At 34.4% G+C, this 19,039-nt stretch overlaps 1 protein-coding gene and 1 long non-coding RNA gene across 3 annotated transcripts; one reads left to right on the forward strand and one right to left on the reverse strand.

Annotated features, from left to right (window-relative positions):
* Window positions 1-619: 619 nt before the first annotated feature.
* Window positions 620-5,825, reverse strand: LOC105347591 (uncharacterized). Of its 2 annotated transcripts, XR_010712417.1 has the most exons (5): window positions 5,681-5,825; window positions 5,058-5,182; window positions 4,665-4,805; window positions 2,407-2,762; window positions 620-754 (listed from the first exon to the last, which is right to left on the reverse strand). It is a non-coding gene; the product is annotated as an uncharacterized lncRNA (long non-coding RNA). The 2 variants fall into 2 exon arrangements; XR_010712418.1 differs by lacking the exon at window positions 4,665-4,805.
* Window positions 5,826-6,676: 851 nt separating this feature from the next.
* LOC105347588 (uncharacterized protein C56G2.4) lies at window positions 6,677-16,923 on the forward strand. The gene is made up of 9 exons (XM_011456737.4): window positions 6,677-6,899; window positions 10,503-10,775; window positions 11,048-11,277; window positions 11,518-11,707; window positions 13,410-13,514; window positions 13,726-13,846; window positions 13,931-14,058; window positions 15,598-15,850; window positions 16,411-16,923. Exons 1-9 carry the CDS (start codon window positions 6,848-6,850, stop codon window positions 16,673-16,675), a joined length of 1,617 nt encoding a protein of 538 aa, XP_011455039.3. The 5' UTR covers window positions 6,677-6,847; the 3' UTR covers window positions 16,676-16,923.
* The last annotated feature ends 2,116 nt before the right edge of the window (window positions 16,924-19,039 follow it).

The following is a 19,039-nucleotide window of genomic DNA, read 5'->3' on the forward strand; positions in this document are numbered from 1 at the left end:
CTATTATGAGTAGTTGCATCTTTTTTCTTTAAACTGATAACGCTTGTTCGCTGAGGCTTCAGAAGAAAATCACAAAGATATGCGTTGGCATAGTGATATGGAAACGAAAATGATTATGAGTGAATTATAGATATCATAAAATAGAAAGAAACGAATGAGTGAATGAGAAAGCGATAAAGAAAGCCAAATGATTATTTACAAGGTACTAAATTGATATAAGAAGAGCAATATTTCGGGTGAAATACAAAATTTGATACTTTCCTTGTGTTGTATGTTATAGTTTTACCGGTGGTGATTGCGGGAGTACTGTCCACAATCGGCACCTACATAGGATATCCTACAGTTCTTGGTGCTGTGGGCTTCACTGAGGCGGGTGTGGCAGCTGGATCCATTGCGGCTGCTGTGCAGGTACGGAACTACTTTTTTTTACAGAGGGATATTGTAAGCCCACAACGTAGTTTAAGTTAATACCTGTATTACTAGTAATAGGAATCATCAAGAGCATCTAGACGTCTTAAAATATTCTGTGATCAGTATGGAAAATCTGATTGCCACATAGTAGTTGGAAACAAGCTAGTATGAAGAATTAATTTTGTGGTGGGTTTTTTAGACAAGCAGAGAGAGAGAGAGAGAGAGAGAGAGAGAGAGAGCTTATTTATGCGTGTTCAACGTTATTGTTACCGATGTTGGTACCGTACATGCTTTAAATGACAGTTGAACATAGTTTTTTATGTGAGCGATATGGCACATGAACCTACGAAAGCCGAGAAGGATCATTCGAGATTCGAGATTCGAAATACGAGATTCGAAATACGAGATTCGAGATTCGAAATTCGAGATTCAATATCTAAATTAACCAATCAAATCAAGGATCTGAAAATATGTATCCTAGCGACATCAAACTGTTCTAAATAAAAATCATACGTACATGCTCTTATATACAAATAAATGCTATGTTCACTTCTCCCTACCTAACTAAATAATTATTTGTATTTACTTTTACACAGAATATCTAAGTAGACTAGTAATAATGCAGTGTGCTTCGCGGATCTAAGTAATTTTGTTTGCCCTGGTGCATTTCCACCTGATGCGTTTGAACCCTAAGGTATTTCACCACCAGTAATAGTTTAAAACCCGGGTTTATTCACCCCTTTTGTGTAAAAATGCGGTTATGGTAGAGAACTTCATAAGCGTAGCTAATTTTTTCTGTAGGGGGTCCTAGGCCAATTTTAAAAAATTTTACTATGTAAATTTAATAAGCTCCAATTTTCCCGAGGAGGGGGTCCAGATCCCCTGACCCCCTCCTTTCTAGATCCCCGCATGAAGATTAGTACATGTATCTAAATAATCTAAATATGAATAATCTGTCTTGTTTCACTAATAAATATAAGCATTAGTTATCGTTTTTATGTATTCATACAGTGATACACTAGTACTATGATTATAAACAAATCATTGAGATAGTATCACATCATACGGAATTATTAATAAATACATTTTTTTTTCCTTTTCCTCAGTAAACAACTTATTATGAGTCTTACTTTTGGAATTGTTTTCAATATAGAAGGATACCTACTCTCTACAATTAAAGGTAGGGATGATAGGGTGCCAATTTGTTCACATTGCCGATTTCTTGTGCAGAGAACAGTAAAACCTTTTATTTTATTGTGCATGAATATTTCAAAATTAATTGTTGTACATATATGTTGTTGTAATTCATTCATTGATATATCAACAAGAAAGAATAAAAGCATATGTTTCACAGCCAAGTTAAGTTTCTCTGTAGTTTCCTACCCCTTACCCCCACCGCACCAAAATTGACAATAATTACATATAAGTCATACAAATGTTTACTTTTTTTGTAAGTAAATCTCTAAAGATGTAAATAAGCACTGCAAACAAAGATGTGTGTTTTTAATATACTACTACATTACACTTAGCCAGATAAAATGTAATCAGGATGAAGATACAAGGGGTGAGTGGTGCAAATTTACCAATTTGTCGCCATACACACAGAACACCAAATAAAGAAACTGTGAGTGGTGTGTGGAATGCATAAATGATGGCAGCAAATTATCTCAAATAATCAGTGCAAAAACCCACAAATAGGCTGTTATTTGTTACATATCCTGCAAAAACATTGATAAAAAATGTTATCTTCCCAAATAAAGCCGATTAAGTTAATGTGTACATATGGTCAACGTACATGTAATTCTAATATACAAGAAGGCGGACGTATCAGGCGGGGATCCAGAAAATTAAATTTCAAAAATGATCGGTTGAATTACATTAAATGCTTTGAAAATTGTTTTAAACTATCGCACTGGTCAAAATGCGTGATAGAAGCTATGTACAGTGTAATTGGAAACTTTCATTTTATATCAATATGTAGTATTACCTATGAACCTCATATTAAAATTGATTGAACATTTTTTTATTTCGTTCTTCGAAAGTGCTGGAGCACTGGGGGTCGCCGCTAGCACCAAGATGGCGATTTCTGCCGTCGCTGGGGCGGCATCTCTTATTGCCTCCATCCTTTGGTGAATCTGGGTCTTTGAAGAAACAAACTTTCTTAGTAATAATCTTGAATAACTAGCAATGTGTGTTTTTTAACGGTGTGACTTTTAATCAGTTATAAAAACTATTGATACATAGATCATTTCTTTACTCTCTTTCCTGTTCTCGCCGACCATGAGATCATCACAACGATTAGTACACTGGAGATGATGTGATATTCCTGGCGTCAGTGCATTCATGTTTTTCTGTTAGTAAACAAAATGTTTAATTATTAATCGTCAGTGAGTTGGCCAATATTAATTCCATGAAGACAAAATTGTCGTTGATCGAATTGTTAAGACTTGGTTTTATTTATGGCTAGTAATATACAGTATTTTTATCAGTTCACTAAATGTACATGTAACAACATATCTATATGCAGTTAGTGCATTCTCATTAATTTTTTCTTTAAGAAACGATAGGCAGTTAGAGGTTATTAACTAATAAAAAACAAAAACAGATCAATGAAAATGTTCAGTAAAATCTGCCAGCATATATAAATATATAAATAAAACGTTTGTTTTAAAATGTGTTTTCATCTTGATTTTTAATTCAAATTCTTATATTACTTTTTAAGGGGATTAAGACATAAAAGAGTGGACGTAAATACTGTTTTCAATAATCTGCAATAAAATACATCAAATGTCTTTAGCATAAATTCTTCTATATGAGCAATGCAAAGGAGAAGAAATAGTTTCAACCAAATACAAGTCAGATGCAATACATGTACACACGAGATTAGTTGTAAAATTACCTGAAAATTGAGGCCTTCTATCAATTGTACCAAATAATTGTTTGTAAATAATTTTATTTTTTAATATGTACGACTACAAAGAAAGAATATTATGAAAGCTACCCTTACTTAGCAATCGACAAAATGATGATGACTCTGTATCAATGACATCCTTGATTAAACTTGGAAAAAATAATGCTTATTTTCAGAAGCATCTGTGGGGAGAAAAATGGGTATAAATCGGAGGGAACAAATATTTTTCCTCCGACGTACCCACTTTTTAACTATGTTTTTTTCTACACAAGCCCCAGGCCTGTGGTTTATTGTGCTGAATATCGAAAAACACAGATTGACATTTATATATTTTATGCTCTTAACTTTGAAATAATTGTACAAACCATTTTAATTTCTTTTCGTTAGCATATGGAACTACATGTATTTTGTAAGTGTGTTCGATATGTTTTCTATACTCTGTCCCAAGATATTTTGGATTCACGTTTGGACGATTTTTAATTAAAATACACTTACCTGTGAAAGAAGTGCAATTGAAATAGTTGAAAGGGATATTTTCCAAGATAATTTCATTGACACATTATCATCTTTCACTCGGAAAAATTCACAGGAACGAAAACAGATTCCTTACGGAGATTTATAATGGGGAATGTTTACATCTTTTCTCCATTCGGAATACACTCGGAATACATCGCGCAATATTTCAACGTTATCATCCGGGCTTGCTGCAATGCAAAATCTCCGTAGACATCACATTTTTTAGCATTGTATTGAAACCTGATAAGCTAACAGGGGCGTTTTGACTGAGAAATCTTGGAAATTTTTCATACTTTTGAATGAACATCGTTTGGATCCTGAGGTATTTATAAATATCAAACAATTAAGCCAAACGTGAATCCAAAATATCTTGGGACAGAGTATAGTGTTAGGCGTTGGATTTAAATAAAGCGGATGGATATGCGTGTTATATGTCACAGGTATTTAAACCGGTGTATCTTGCATGTGGTCATTCGAGTTCGTCTTCAGCTTTCAATATGTCCGATATTGAAGAACATAACTCAGGGTAAATCGAAATTAATATTGGTTTAGATTCTTTATTTTGTAGAAAACTTCAATAGACAGACGTCATCAAGATGTGGAGAATCCTTTATTAAATAAATATTTAATTTGTATATATATTGTCTTACAGAAGACCAGGAAGAAGATAAACGCCTTAATATGTATTTATAATTAAAGCTGAGTACATAACTCATGTCTATAATAAATTGTTGCATTTGTAATGAGTTTTTATTATTAATTGCTTTAGAAAAGAAATGTTTTATTTGCGGATGAACAAAGTGAGGGAGAAAATAAGTCAGTCTACCTTGGCCTCCACAGTTTGGAATGGATGTCGAGCCCGATCATTGCAATCGAACGAAAGTCCCACCGATCGTTAGTTTAATGATCTTTGTTGAGCTTCCGAACGAACGCAACAATGGGTCATATTGCCAAAAAATGGAATTCACTGTGTCACAGTAAAACATGAAATAATTAATACTAAAATAAAACTCTCTCTCTCTCTCTCTCTCTCTCTCTCTCTCTCTCTCTCTCTCTCTCTCTCTCTCACACACACACACACACACACACACACACACACACACACACACACACACACACACACACACATTAAAATCCCATTATGTACGTTATAGAATTGTAATTTATACTTGAATTTGTACAGTTAAAAAGTAAACCAAAAAAAAATAAGATAACAAACCGGTGCCGGTGCTGGTTATTCGGGAGTCCGTCCACACATTGGATGGGACAGCTTTGCAGTGCATCAATATCGGACTCACCGTGTTATATCAGCATACTCGGTCATTGTCAATCTAATGAATTTGTCTATATTGGAAAAAAGAATAATTGGTGTGCACATATTGCGAGGTTTTCCTTTGATGGAAAATTGGATTGAAGGCTGTGGTCGATGGAGTTACGACTCCCCGTGTGACAGCTGTAGGTAACACGTGGTCAGAGAGGGGAACCACTCGTGTCCTGACAATTGACACAATTAAAACAGAATCTAAAATTCTGACTTGAAAATACAACAGGGCATTCAAACGTATCTTAATCAATTCGACAACCGTAATGGGTTTTGCTGGTATAATTTTTTTTTAAAATTTAATTACAGTTCCGAGTATTTTCTTGAGATTTGTATACTGAGTACTAGCAGCCTAATTCGAACTCAAATTCTGTCCCGGGATTCGATCAAGCTTTGACTAAACTATGAAAAGAACTCAATCAAGAAACATTCCATTTTAACAAGATTCTGAATAGCTTAATGTGATGGGCATAAAGAACAAAACCAAATAAGTGACAATCTAAAAGCGTCGCACACCCTACCTTAGATGGGGTGTCGGTCCCCCGGCCCCCAGTCTAGTTAGCCTTGTCCCCCGGGCAGTTTATCCGTATTCTCTGTAAGGAACATACCCTCCGTCTGTCTGCTCCATCTTCTCCATTTGGACTGCGTGGCAAGGACTACATCTCTCTCTCCATCTGAAGCCTTCCCCTCGTGGGGCACTGGGAGGGGCTATCGACGCCCTTTTCTTGTTGGAGCTGCAATGGCCGCGTCGATTACATTTTTACAAAGCTATCGTGTTAGGAGATTCATTTTTAATTGCATGTATATTTTTTTAACTTAAATACGTTTAAATGAATTAAAGATGATTATGGTGCGTGTCTTTATAACCCCAAGGATGCCTCTTTTGATGAATAAAATCGATCCAAAATTCGAACCGTCGGGCCAGATGTTACCTGTGCTGAATCAGAACTTTTAGAGGAAGGTACATGTTTATAGAGAGTCACTTTAATCGATCAAAGATTTGAAGTTTTATCATCAGATAATACAAAATATAAAACTGTTATGCGTGGTGAAATGGGCAAGATTGCATCAAATGGCTTTATACATGCGGCTATAAATGAAACAAAACAAGCCATGCCCATGGACGGGTGTTTTTCTTCTCATCCACTGTATATTAGGTTAAAAATCATCGATCTTTGTTATTTTTCATAAAGCCTAGCCTTCACATCCATGAGAAAGTGAAAATTTAATAATCTTAAATTGTGGGGGTTTTTCTTCTTCTTTTTAAATGAATCCACCGATGATCAATTCAGCTGAATTCTCACATGAAACTTTTCGATTATCTTTCCTGATATCAGTAAAAAGTAGGCCTATACTTTTAGTCTCTAGGTATTATCAAAATGTTACACCCATTACAACAACAGTGAGAAAAAGTGTTAATGCAAACATTGCTCGTGAAAGATTTTTTTTCAAACATGTGACTGGTGATCACTGAATCGAAGATATATTAGGCGCATGCTCACGAAATATATTATAAAATAGCTACATAATGATTTCAATGAATGTTTAAATCCCACCTATACACATGACTGAATGTGATTCAATGTCAATCATGTACATCAATTTTGACGAGATCCGCACCCTTTGGATCCAGGTCAAGACATTGGTGCGCGTTCACTGAGAACAATAACATACTAGTAGTGATCAAGATGGCACTGAGAGGATCTGTGTTACTTCTCTCTCTGTGGACTTTTATACCGGGTAAGTAAACGAAGTAAATGCTCGATGTGACAGTGTGCTTTATGTTGATATACCATGCAAGTATATATTTTCACCTGTCCGCCGCCTTGGTAAAATACCTGTTCGCGCCGGGCATTAGATTAAAGGTTTCATAACTTTTGTGAAGCAGAAAAAAGTTGAAGGCCAAATGTTTTCCCTACTGTTGATATTGATTGATGTACCTTTATATACTGTAATTAATGAACTTCACTATAAAAATACCTCTATTGAAGGTCAATTGCAACCAAAACCCACATTTTAAGGCAGTTAATATACCATTTTTTGTTGTGTGACAATCTGAGTAGTAATTACGCATGTACAAAAATTGCGTTATCGCGTTTCCATCGAAAAAATGTACACGGTGTACAATGTTGTTAGGATTTTTGCTTCCATATTTTGCAAGTCCATTATTATATATGTTGTCAGTTATAATTAAATAGTGTACTGTACAATTTCCCATTAATTCTGCTTTATACGATCGTAAGCTTTGTTGGCACTGAAAAAACAATTTCCATTGCGAAATGCGCACAAGTTTTTTAAAAAGTCTATTTTGCAAGTATACATGCACCCGTTTCTCTCGTTTCGTGTAAACGTTAGCCGCATAACTGCATTCTTATGTTCATGTAGCGTAGGCCTATCGCAAATATAGCGTATTTTTACGCAAGGCTACCTAAAGTATTACGTCAACTCTTTAGAAAATGCGTTTTAGACTAATACATATAAATGTAACATAGTGAATTTGTACATGCTGCTTCAATGACATAGCCAAACTAAACATTTAGGATGTTCAAACAGAGTAGAATATACTAGTCTTTGTAATACACTAGTAGGTACCGGGTTCAGTAATCAAATATTATAAACAAAGTTGACCCCATTGTTGCCCGGAGAACAAACTTTGTACAACTATGTGTGTATCCGTATTGAAATCATTACAGTAGGCCTATATAGTTACAGAACACACAATGATATGTGTAAGGTAACACGTACTTATAAAAGTATGTAATTTTTAAATAATTTAGTCAGTATGTCTATCGTATAATGTCACTGGTATACCAGATATCATTTTTAACACTAAGAAATCATAGGAATTATTCAATACATAATACTTTTTATAATGATAATATTGGTTATACAATGAATTTCATGCAACCATCTCTCTCTCTCTCTCTCTCTCTCTCTCTCTCTCTCTCTCTCTCTCTCTCTCTCTCTCTCTCTCTCATTCGATTTTTGTTTTCTAAATAAAAAATTTTGTGCAAACCAAACCAGCTGAAAAACATGGGATCTACAAACTTTAGAAACAGCACGTGTTTTAACTCTTAATGTTTTATTGTACATGTAACTTATTTTTGAACCGAAAGTCAAAGTGTTTTCGGATTAAGTTTTTGGAAGATAAGATTATTGCCTTAGCAACTTCTCACTTTCGCATTCGCATCTTCGCGCTTCGCCGTCGCATCTTCGCACTTTCGCTCCTTCGCCCTCGCATCTTCTCACTTTCGCCTTCGCAACTTCGCACTCTCGCACCTCGACCTAAAGGCGAAAGTGCGAAGGTCGAAGTGGCCCCATCGGAACACCATAAGATTGTCATAAATTTAAAAATTAGTACTGTAAATGTTATTGAAAAGTTGTTCCCGAAAGCAGTAGCAGTGAACTATATACATGTATTTAAAATTTAAATTTAAAATTTAAAAGTTCAAAAAATCTTAATTGCATAAACAGTTCAATTACAACGATTTATCAAAATTTCATGTTCAGAACATCATATTTGGTTTTAAATTTTAAGGAAAATCTCTATTTATTGAGAAAATCATAAAAATGAAACCATTATATAATGTCTATCACTGGCACTTGAATGCTATGAAGCTGACCACAAAGTACATGTATACAACTATAATTAAGGTATCCTATTCGAACCCAAAGCACGTAAACTACGTGTACATATATTTATATGTACAACACTTTCTGTTAATTGCAGTCATTTTCGCTTTTTAGAAGAAAATCAGCATAAATTACACGGGTGTACAAATCGTGTTTGGCACTTTGCCTTCATTGCCCCCTATTCGTTTGTTAGATTGATGCATCATATATACTTTCCAATAATATATAAAGTAAAATAAGAGATATTTCTGTTCTCAAAACAAAGCTCACATACTGGGAGGTCTCACACCAGAAATGCTACAATGTACATGTATATATGCACCAACTTTGGGCACTTATTCTCTTTAGCGAAGAGTACAAACAGCGGCCATAATTCAGTTGAAGCAGAGACATAAAATGTTTTGATTACTTTGATCTTATTTATTCCATTATGTTTGAGACGTGTACGTAGCCTTTAGTGGACTGAATCAAGTTTTCCAGTCGACAAACCATGTTTCCGCGCTGTTTTCGCAAATTTCAAAGCACCCCATCCTTTTTAACCGGGTTTTCCGAAGGAAAAATCCGGTTATTGGAATGGTGAAAAAGGCGGGCGGCTGCCAAAAGGGTACCCTTATTGTACGAATAACTCCTCCTACAGTTTTCAAGATTGGAAGTTGTTGTTTTGCAGATCAGTTGTATATATATCAGAGCTGTGCATATTAATTGGATTTTGATTTTTGGTAATTTTTGAAAAAAAATACCAGCAGATGAACTCAGTCATTTTCTCGCAGAATATTGCGTATAGGATACCCCTATTATATGGATAACTCCTCCTACAGTTTTCAAGATGGTAATTTGTTGTTTTGCAGATCAGTTGTGCATATATCAGAGCTGGGCATATTACTTGGATTTTGATTTTTGGTATTTAAAAAAAAAAATACCAGCTGTTGCATTTAGTCATTTTCACGCCGATTATTGCATATAGGGTAACCTATTTCTCTGGATGGGTTGTGTTTATCAATTCAGGGTTGGAAATGGATTATGAACACTGTTCACACAAAAGAAAACCCGGTTTGCTCTCACATTGACTTTCCTCTTGTTTATTAGTTCTTTTAAAATCTTTAAGAGACTTTTCATTAAACGTGCATCCAAAAGCCCTTCATCCAATGATGCTGTATGGTAAGTTTTGTTGGAATTGGTACAAATGTGATAAGTCAAAATTGCAATACCTTTACAGAGGAAAGGACAGACTCTGGAAAAAAAGTAATCAGAAAACTCAGATGACCTAAAAGAAACAGTCCTTTCTACTTACACCTGTAACAAAACATTTATCTTGGTGCATGGTGATTTCGTATTTTATTGTCTCAATCTTAATAAACCAGCTAGACCTCTTTTCATCGCCGCCTTCCTCCCCTCCAACCGCCACGATTGTGTCAGAATTCCTTGTTTACTTTGTTTGTTTGTATCATTATATGATATGTAACCTAGTACTTGTAGTTAAGATGCATAACAGTTTGAGTTACAACTTTCATGTGTACTATCATACATTTCTGGTATCAAAAAGCGTCTGGTACAACCATTACATAAAAGATTATATCAAAGTTTACTAGTCTGTTGCTATTGTTACAATTATATTAAAGACATTCGAGAAATTCCAAACTATTTATTGATAGTAATGAGAGTAACACAACTTTGATGAGATACTATTATTGTTCTCCTTTACACATGCAGGTGCCATTGCTTCACCGTGTTCCCCGGACAACCGAACCTCTGATTTATCACAATGTCTGTCCACAATGATCAACAATGCCAAGGACAACACTCGTTTCTGGTATGGCACGAGCTACCCCGCCCGGTGTCCTAACCCCTGGGGATCTGTGGATTGTTTCAACCCAAACCCCTACCGGGCGGACAGCCTCGTCTCCCGTGTGTTTGGCCCAGGATATGTCCTCCAAGATTCTTTGATTACAACGTTTCTGAGCGTGACTTTTGAAACTGGAACAGGTAAACTCAGGTTTAAATTTATGACAGAGTATGTGTGTGTTATTTAAGGAGCATCGCCCTCCTTAGTAAGAAAAACAACTCTTACTCGGTCATCCTTTTAAAAACTACCGTAAATTGTCAGATTTTGCCTACTGGGGCATGGTACATGTAAAATTTGGTGCTTATATATCAATTTATTAGATTTCACAGAGGTTCTTTATCTTATTAAAGTATTTAGCATTTATATTAGGAGAGAGACAAATTGATCTCTAGATTTGTCCTGCATTCTTTAGGGTCCTATTCTGGCTGTGGAAACGTGTGGACGGTGACCGAGAACCGAAGGATTGATTTAGACCCAGCAGTGACCGACATCTACAGACCGTGGAGCGTCCGGAATCGTCCGACCATGACGTGGTCCGCCAATCAGAGTGAGCTATACACTCTTATCGTGTTTGACACGGGGTATTTGATTAACCACGGGATCTTCTTGAACATACCCGGAAATAATATAAGCCAATCCGAGGTATCACTATGTTTGTTTGTTGTTGTTGTTTTGTTTTTTTTTTGGTTTTTCTTTTAGTTTTTTTTTTTTACATAAAGAGTGATTTTGAAGTTTTTTAATTGTGTATTTCAATATCACCGTTCTTGTTAATGCGTTATTTTCAAATGTCTGCCTTTTTGCACGAGTGTCATGGAGAATTTCATTTACTTTCAATCAACTTTACAATCTTCAATTTAAACTCGTGCCCACTTTTTTTGTCAGATTTTCAAGGACTTCCATGGCCCTCGACCAACACGGGCCACACCAAATGTGTATGCATTCCTTTTGTTTAAACAATCTGGGCGGATCCAGCTTTCCGAGGAGTGGAGGCAAAAACTAGCGAACTCCATGATCACCAGCGAACCTAATCCCTATAACATGACAGAAGCAATAAACTACCTCAATCTTACAGGTAACATCATATTGAAGGTCTGATAACTTACCAGTAACATTGTCATGTCTTACTTGTAACATTATATGGTCCAGCTGGTAAAACTATGATATTATCTAAAAGAATACACTTTAATATCTAACTAATAGCAATACTACTAGTAACGCGATGTGAAAAAAGAAACATTTTACTCTGTAACTAGTAAAACTGATATTTAAATATATTTACATTTATATCCAGTGTCTTTGTCTGTGATAACGCTACGTATCGATTTTGTACTATATAACCCATAATACAAATGACGCCAAATTGAGGCGACGGCGGGGTTTGCTTATTACCGTCTTCCTTGGAAGACGGTATAAAGAGTTGAAATAATTTAGTCTCCGGGTTGTGCACTTCCTTTCCTTTGTGATTGGTAGAAAATACATGATGTGAAAATTTACATTTATTTCATTGGTTGAAATACTGTTTGGCACAAGGGAGATAATTTTCAGATGATCTATTTCATGTACGACTTAACAAATTGATTTCAAATCTTAAAAAGTGAGAAAACGAAAAAGCAATACAAATTGCTATGAATAAAATTCAGCCTTTGGTTTTCAGGTCCAATTAGTGAAAGTAACATTCTATAATATCTATTGAAATTATTTGTTTTTCTGTTTATTCAAATATTTATACAAAATTAAAAAAAAATAGATGCGGTATGCCTAATATCGGTTTAGTTATTTGCACCTTAGATAGATAAACGCAGTGGTATAACTTTGATTTTATAAAAATAATACGAGTCTACGACCCTACCTAAGATCCCTTTTACCCTATAGTCGATCTCAACTTACAAGCTCGGGTACGCAGTTCTCAATTTTAGACACGCAGGCTTAAACGACACATGACATAAAATGTTCCACTCGCCATGCTATGTAGAGGAAGGTGACATTTATATTAAAAGAATTAAACTGTCTTTGATAACTAATTGCTGTTTAGGGTTTGTTCTAAAGACGGTCAGCTTTTTTAAAAAAGCTAAACTTGTTTATATTTAAAGATTTAATCGTGCGATGGCCTAAAATTATATAAATATAAGTAATAAGGAATCATTATTTGAATATTATGAGGTGATAATTTCGGTCGGGGCGTGATCAAATCTATCATAAAGCCCTTCGGGCTTTATTGGATTTGATCACGCCCCGACCAAAATTATCACCTCATAATACTCAAAGAATGATTCTGTATTCCTTATATATCACAGCGCGGTATTTTACAAGTAACAATGTATTCTACTAAGCATGCTAGGTAATTACATGAAACACTTTCATATCGTGTTTTCATAACACTTTTACAGACAGCACTGTGAATTTTTAAATATAGTAAATCTGGAATTTCTAGTAACACTGGTATCAAGCTACTAACACTTTGACATCAAACTAGTAACACTGATATCTTTCTCATAACTCTCACAACATTACAAAAACAACTATAGGATATTGTACAGATATCCGTGATGCACTAATTAAAAGTAACTCAATGATAGCACTGAGGTAGCACTGATAACTCACAACCCGCTCTATCATCTTACGGGTATCGATATCACAGATATCACTAGTCCATAACAACTTAATTGAGTTGTATGGCTCTGGAATTAAGAAACCAATTTGATGAAATATATTGTTCGGGGGGGGGGGGGGCAGAGACTTGGAAAATCCAGTAAATGCCTGTGTTCTGACTGTAGGTCCGGTGGCCATGAATTGGATGAGTATCGCCATCGATGCGTACGCTGTCCAGCTGATGATTAAAGACAGAATCCTGTTTGCTTGTCCAAACCTCGTGTCGGAAGGTATCTATTGGGTGATCGGTTCTTATATTTAACTTTTGATATTATCGTATTATTTATCGCCATAGCAACGCATGTGGATGTACATATTTCAGGATTTGTTAATGTTAAACAATATTTAAAAGATCGATTTTATCAGAAACTGATTTATTTTAATTTGTAAGTTTTAATCTTGGAACCTGTATGTGACAGTTCCTTGTTGATCTTCCTACAGCATTGAAAAACCATAACCGGACGTTTATCCCCAAGGGAGCCTCAATGACAGTTTTTGTTGACGTCACGTTCTCGCCGATTGCCGTTACGTTTACCTCCTGCTGTACCACGTATTCCAAACCGTAAGTAGCACTATAGCTAAGATCATCAGTAATTTTTGAACGCAACTTGTTCATAACTTAAAACTCCAACTTGTTTGTTTTTAGACAACGGTCCTTTCAGCTGAATCCGCTAGGGGACGCTTCTGTGGGTTCTTGGGACGTCCGGTCTGACGCTAACCCTGTCCCTGATCTATCAGCGCTGGGATTTTACATGCAAAGAAAAAACTTTACTGGTAAATGGTTGTCAATCTTTGCTTTGTAATTTGACAATAAGTTTCTAAAATATTCTACTTTACACAAGCTTCCTTCAGTTTCTCTAAGATTTCTTATATTTTGTACCTTCTCTCGTGAACTCGCCGCCTGGATAAGCAGTGATACGTTCTGTGACGCCTCGTCACAGACGCAAAACTTGGTTTAAAACAAATGCGCTGTATGATTTAAGCTGGAGTAGGGCATCATAGTTTTTATGGCGTCGAGCGAAGCTCGAAAGCCATCTAGGGATCGTACGTCCGGATGTTGCAAATTTTTTAGGAGCCAAACAACTCAAATGAGTGCAAAGTTTTCTTATGTGTTTGAAGAAAAATAGATGACATACTTCAATTTCGAGCAGAACTGTACGTCAACAAAACAAGTTGGCAGATACAAAGTGGTTGATGTCTTTGAAAATGTTCATATTTTATTGTAAACAATGTCTGGGTTTCAGCGGATGAATACACTTGCACGGAGACACATGCGATAGTTAGGCCTACATACTCAATTAGGTTATGAAATATACCAGCCTGCAAAACAGATTATTTTGTATCTATATCGAATATTGACAATGCACAAATGTTTGATCTTTTAGAAACAAAACTTCCTATATCGAGCGTTAAGTATATATACAACCAAAAGTTATTTTTTACCAACTAGTGACCTACTTTCACTTTGTAAACAACGTTAATGTGTGCTTTCTTTTATGTACCCCTGATCTTTTCGGCCCGTGTCATTTGGATCCATGTGAATTTTAAATCAAATTGATAATAAGAGACAGTGTGTTTATCAGCAGTTTACAATGTACAATATATAGAATTAAGCACAATCATAATTTTAATATTTAATTCTATATGAATAGAGAAAAAAATCTAAAAAAATAAATTAAATTTTAAGATATTTCTAAACTTAGATTTTTAATTAACATTCAAAACTTTTTAAGAATTAGATGAGTCAATTTGTAATGAATTGTAATTTAATTAGTTATGTAATAAAAAAACATTATTTTTTGATTTTTTTTTTTCTTCAAGTTGACTAATGTATTTGTCTTTATTTTTGTTTTATAAAAGTAAATATAATTGATACCAATTTCTAAAAGAATGGTCAAATATCCAAATCAAAATGATTTTTGAAAAGATTAAAAAAAATCAGACTTAATTTTGATATTTCTATTATTTTAGTTGACTGCGTAAAATCTATATTAAATTTCATTTTTGTTGAATTGACCGCCCAACTCAATTTTTATTAAATTAATCTCCAGCAAACAACAAGAAAAGTTGGTATCATGTTAAGTACACACATTACTAAGAGTTACAGAATCATACTTTGTTTTAAGGATTTTTGTTTAATCTACAGTGCCTATGTGTACATTTGATCAGTGAAGGAAAACCATAAATAACACAAATAAAAAATATATATTATGCATTTTTGTAATAGTGGAGATTAATTATATATATATATATGCTATACTTTGAAACAGGAATATAAGTCAAGATATATTGTTTACGTGTCTCTCTCGTTAGGTAAGACCTTCACGCTGCTGTGTGTAGACCCAGATGTTCCCCGAGCGACAGCGGGGACACAGGAGCGCCCCCTACTTCACTGGATGGTTGTGAACATCCCCGAGGGTCGGGTAGCTGAGGGGGACACGGTGATGACGTATAGAGGCCCCCAGCCGCCAGATACTGCCCATTATTACTATTTTTTGTTGTACGAACAAACAAATTCGATAAACACTACTGAGGCTGCAAATTACACATATCCGCCAATCTCCAGGTAAATTGAACAAATAATTATATAATCCAGACGTAATGTAAAATTACACACAATCGTTTTCCAAATGCGCAAAATTTTATTCAAGAATCAAAATCAGAAACTATTCTATTTTTTTACGTTAGTGTTTTATAAAAGAAATTGCACATTGTAAGAAAATAAAACGCAAATCATAGAAACTAAATAAAAAATACATAAATCGGTTCAAGATAATGTAAAAAATTGCCCACGTTAGCCAAACTAATTGCAAGAAATTACAGTATGATGGTATACAATTCACGCAGACTCGTATTAGTACATATTATAGTAATGTGTTTTTCATGTGTTCATAACAAAACATTTATATCTTTGGATTCCATGTGATCAGTGTTACTTTAGAACTAAAAATGACTAGGACCCAAAATATATGTACATGTAACTAATACGAAGGGGATAGGCATACATATTCAGTGTAGTACATATGTAGTAGTTTCATGAGTAAAGTTTCTTGATACATGTATTGTGGCAGTACACACTGACAGATTGTGTGGCTGATTGTCTTTACTCCTTCCATGTATTTTCAGATTCTTATTTGATATTTCGAGCTTTACGTCTGATAATTCCTTGAGTCTGGTGGGGACCAGTTGGTTTGTTGCTAAGCCCGATGAATATACGCGCCATTTGTACACGTCATCAGGTGGGAATTTGACGTCACTCTGTGCCGGGCAACCGAACTTTGACACGCCCTGCCCTGTATCGGGCTCCACCCATTGGGGGCCAACATTGTACCAGATGTTGCTAACTCTCTGTTGTTTCTTGTCAATCAAAATGATTGTAACTTCAAACTGAAACATTCAGATTCTAATTACTAGTTACGTGTATTTCTTCACATGTTTATACGCAATGGATCAAAAGATCATAATCACAAATCCAAAGAGTTTCCTATAATCAAAAGTTATACATAAACTTTTTTTTATAAATTATTTATTTTGTCTACAATGTGGGTTTTTTTTCGTGTTTTTCTACTTTTTAAATTAATTTCATTAAAATAATATACTCATGATGTTTATACATGTATCTGGAATTAAATTCTACTATTTGTATTAAATATTTTGTCTTTTTAGGTTTTTAGAATTTTAACTCTTTAACTTGGTCAACGAAATTAAATCCGTTTTCGATATATTTATAAAAGGTGACAAGTCAAAAGTTCATCATGTATGAATAAACTGAATTATGGTGTCTGGAGAGAATTTATTGAAACACGAGTTAAGTTATCGGGACTGAATGCAAGTTATCTTGAAAAGCAGGTTATGTGTGATGCCTAATAAAGAAGCAGCAATTACATGGTAAGGGGAGAAGTGGTTGTAAAGTAACTCCTATCAAAAGATCTGTGGAGAGGTAAGGTATCTTTTGAAGTATGACATTTGTTATAAGATATCAGCCGGAGAAGTGGTGAGATATTTTGAGAAATAGGAAAGTTGTCAGATATCTGGAAAACACTAATTTATCTAATCTAAAGATATCAGGAGATGTGGTAATATATCGAGAAACTGGATTTGCGGAAAGGGGTGAGTTATCGGTAGAGGCCTCGTTGATAACAGAACCTTTAGATGTGAGATATGTGAAAAAGTGGTAAAATTGTTAAAAGTCCTAGAAATAGGTTACTAGAAGTAGTAAAATAACTGACTTGTTAAGTAACTAAAAGATATTGGGAGAAATTGACACGCCTACTTGTAGCCGGAGATTCATATTAGAAGAAGTTAAATATTTGAGCAAAAGCAACAACCGGTAATTTCGTAAACCTGTAGACACCTTTCATTTACTAGATCCTGATCTTAAGTGCATGTGTATAAGTGCATTGCAGTTTTCATTTCATCAACAGTTCACGTATTATTTTGATAATTAAAAAAACAGAGATTTTTTAAATCAGTCACGACATGGGGCCAATTTTTCTTTTTCTTTGAGAAAGATATATTTCACAGACGCACAAACGACTTACATGTATGTGTACTTCGACTGCATTTTAACAACTAAAATGCCGATTGTATAATGGCAATAAAAAAAAACAGTTCCAAATCCACCATAGATTGTTAGATCTACCTTCAAAAAGAGTTTTAATGACATTTTTAGCTTTTAGGTGCAAGGTATTCCATTAAAACCACGCGGGCAACTGCCATCGTTAATGTGTTTAAATGAATTACACTGCGAACATGTTACATGTAAAGGTAAAATCAGACACAGAAAGTGCGTAAATCGGCGGTTATAGAATTTGGTGTGTGTGTGTGTGTGTATATATATATATATATATATATATATATATATATATATATATATATATATATATATATATATATATATATATATATATATATATATATATATATATATATATATATATATATATATATATATATATATATATATACACACACCTGGACACAGAAAGTGCGTAAATCGGCGGTTATAGAATTTGGTGTGTGTGTGTGTGTGTGTGTGTGTATATATATATATATATATATATATATATATATATATATATATATATATATATATATATATATATATATATATATATATATATATATATATATATATATATATATATATATATATATATATATACACACACACACCTGTACATCTTCTATATGTAATGAAGAATGAATCTTGACAGTACAAGATAAGTCAAGTTCATCGTGAAGAAACATTTCATTTTACAAACAATAACATCACAGATAATATCACGTGAATATTTACAAAGTTATGTTGCACATTATATTGTATATGTTGATATAATTATTGAAATAAAGAACATTGCGTGTTGTACGTTAAAATTGTTTGTGAAAAACGATATCCAGACGACGTCGATGATACACATAAAAATCAATCAGTGACCTTGATCTTTAACCTGTGTAGCTTTTTGGACGGTCGATGTCGAAAAAGCTAAGGAGATGGTAAGTCTATACGGTTTGTATGAGATACGGTCAAGTCTACTAAAGTTAGCTGCAATATTGCAAAGCCCTAGGTCTCTCCCCCTTTTTGCTGGAAATGTCAGATAAAAAAAAATAAGTGAGGGCTACTGTATTGCAGCTAGACAAAAGTCACAGACAGACAAATGGACAATAAAAATTCGGAGTGTAACAGTTAGAGATCTAATTCAGTTCAAATTCTGGACCACAAACTGACATTGGATGTGAGTTTAAATTATTATGT

This window comes from Magallana gigas, chromosome 3 (assembly GCF_963853765.1).
Source record: "Magallana gigas chromosome 3, xbMagGiga1.1, whole genome shotgun sequence".
Classification (NCBI taxonomy): domain Eukaryota; kingdom Metazoa; phylum Mollusca; class Bivalvia; order Ostreida; family Ostreidae; genus Magallana; species Magallana gigas.

Excerpts from the sequence above, each read along its gene's own strand:
- LOC105347588 (XM_011456737.4), top strand. The coding sequence starts at position 6,848 with ATGGCACTGAGAGGATCTGTGTTACTTCTCTCTCTGTGGACTTTTATA. Across the intron at positions 10,776-11,047 it reads GACTTTTGAAACTGGAACAG|GGTCCTATTCTGGCTGTGGA; the intron begins GTAAACTCAGGT and ends TGCATTCTTTAG. Across the intron at positions 11,708-13,409 it reads AAACTACCTCAATCTTACAG|GTCCGGTGGCCATGAATTGG; the intron begins GTAACATCATAT and ends TTCTGACTGTAG.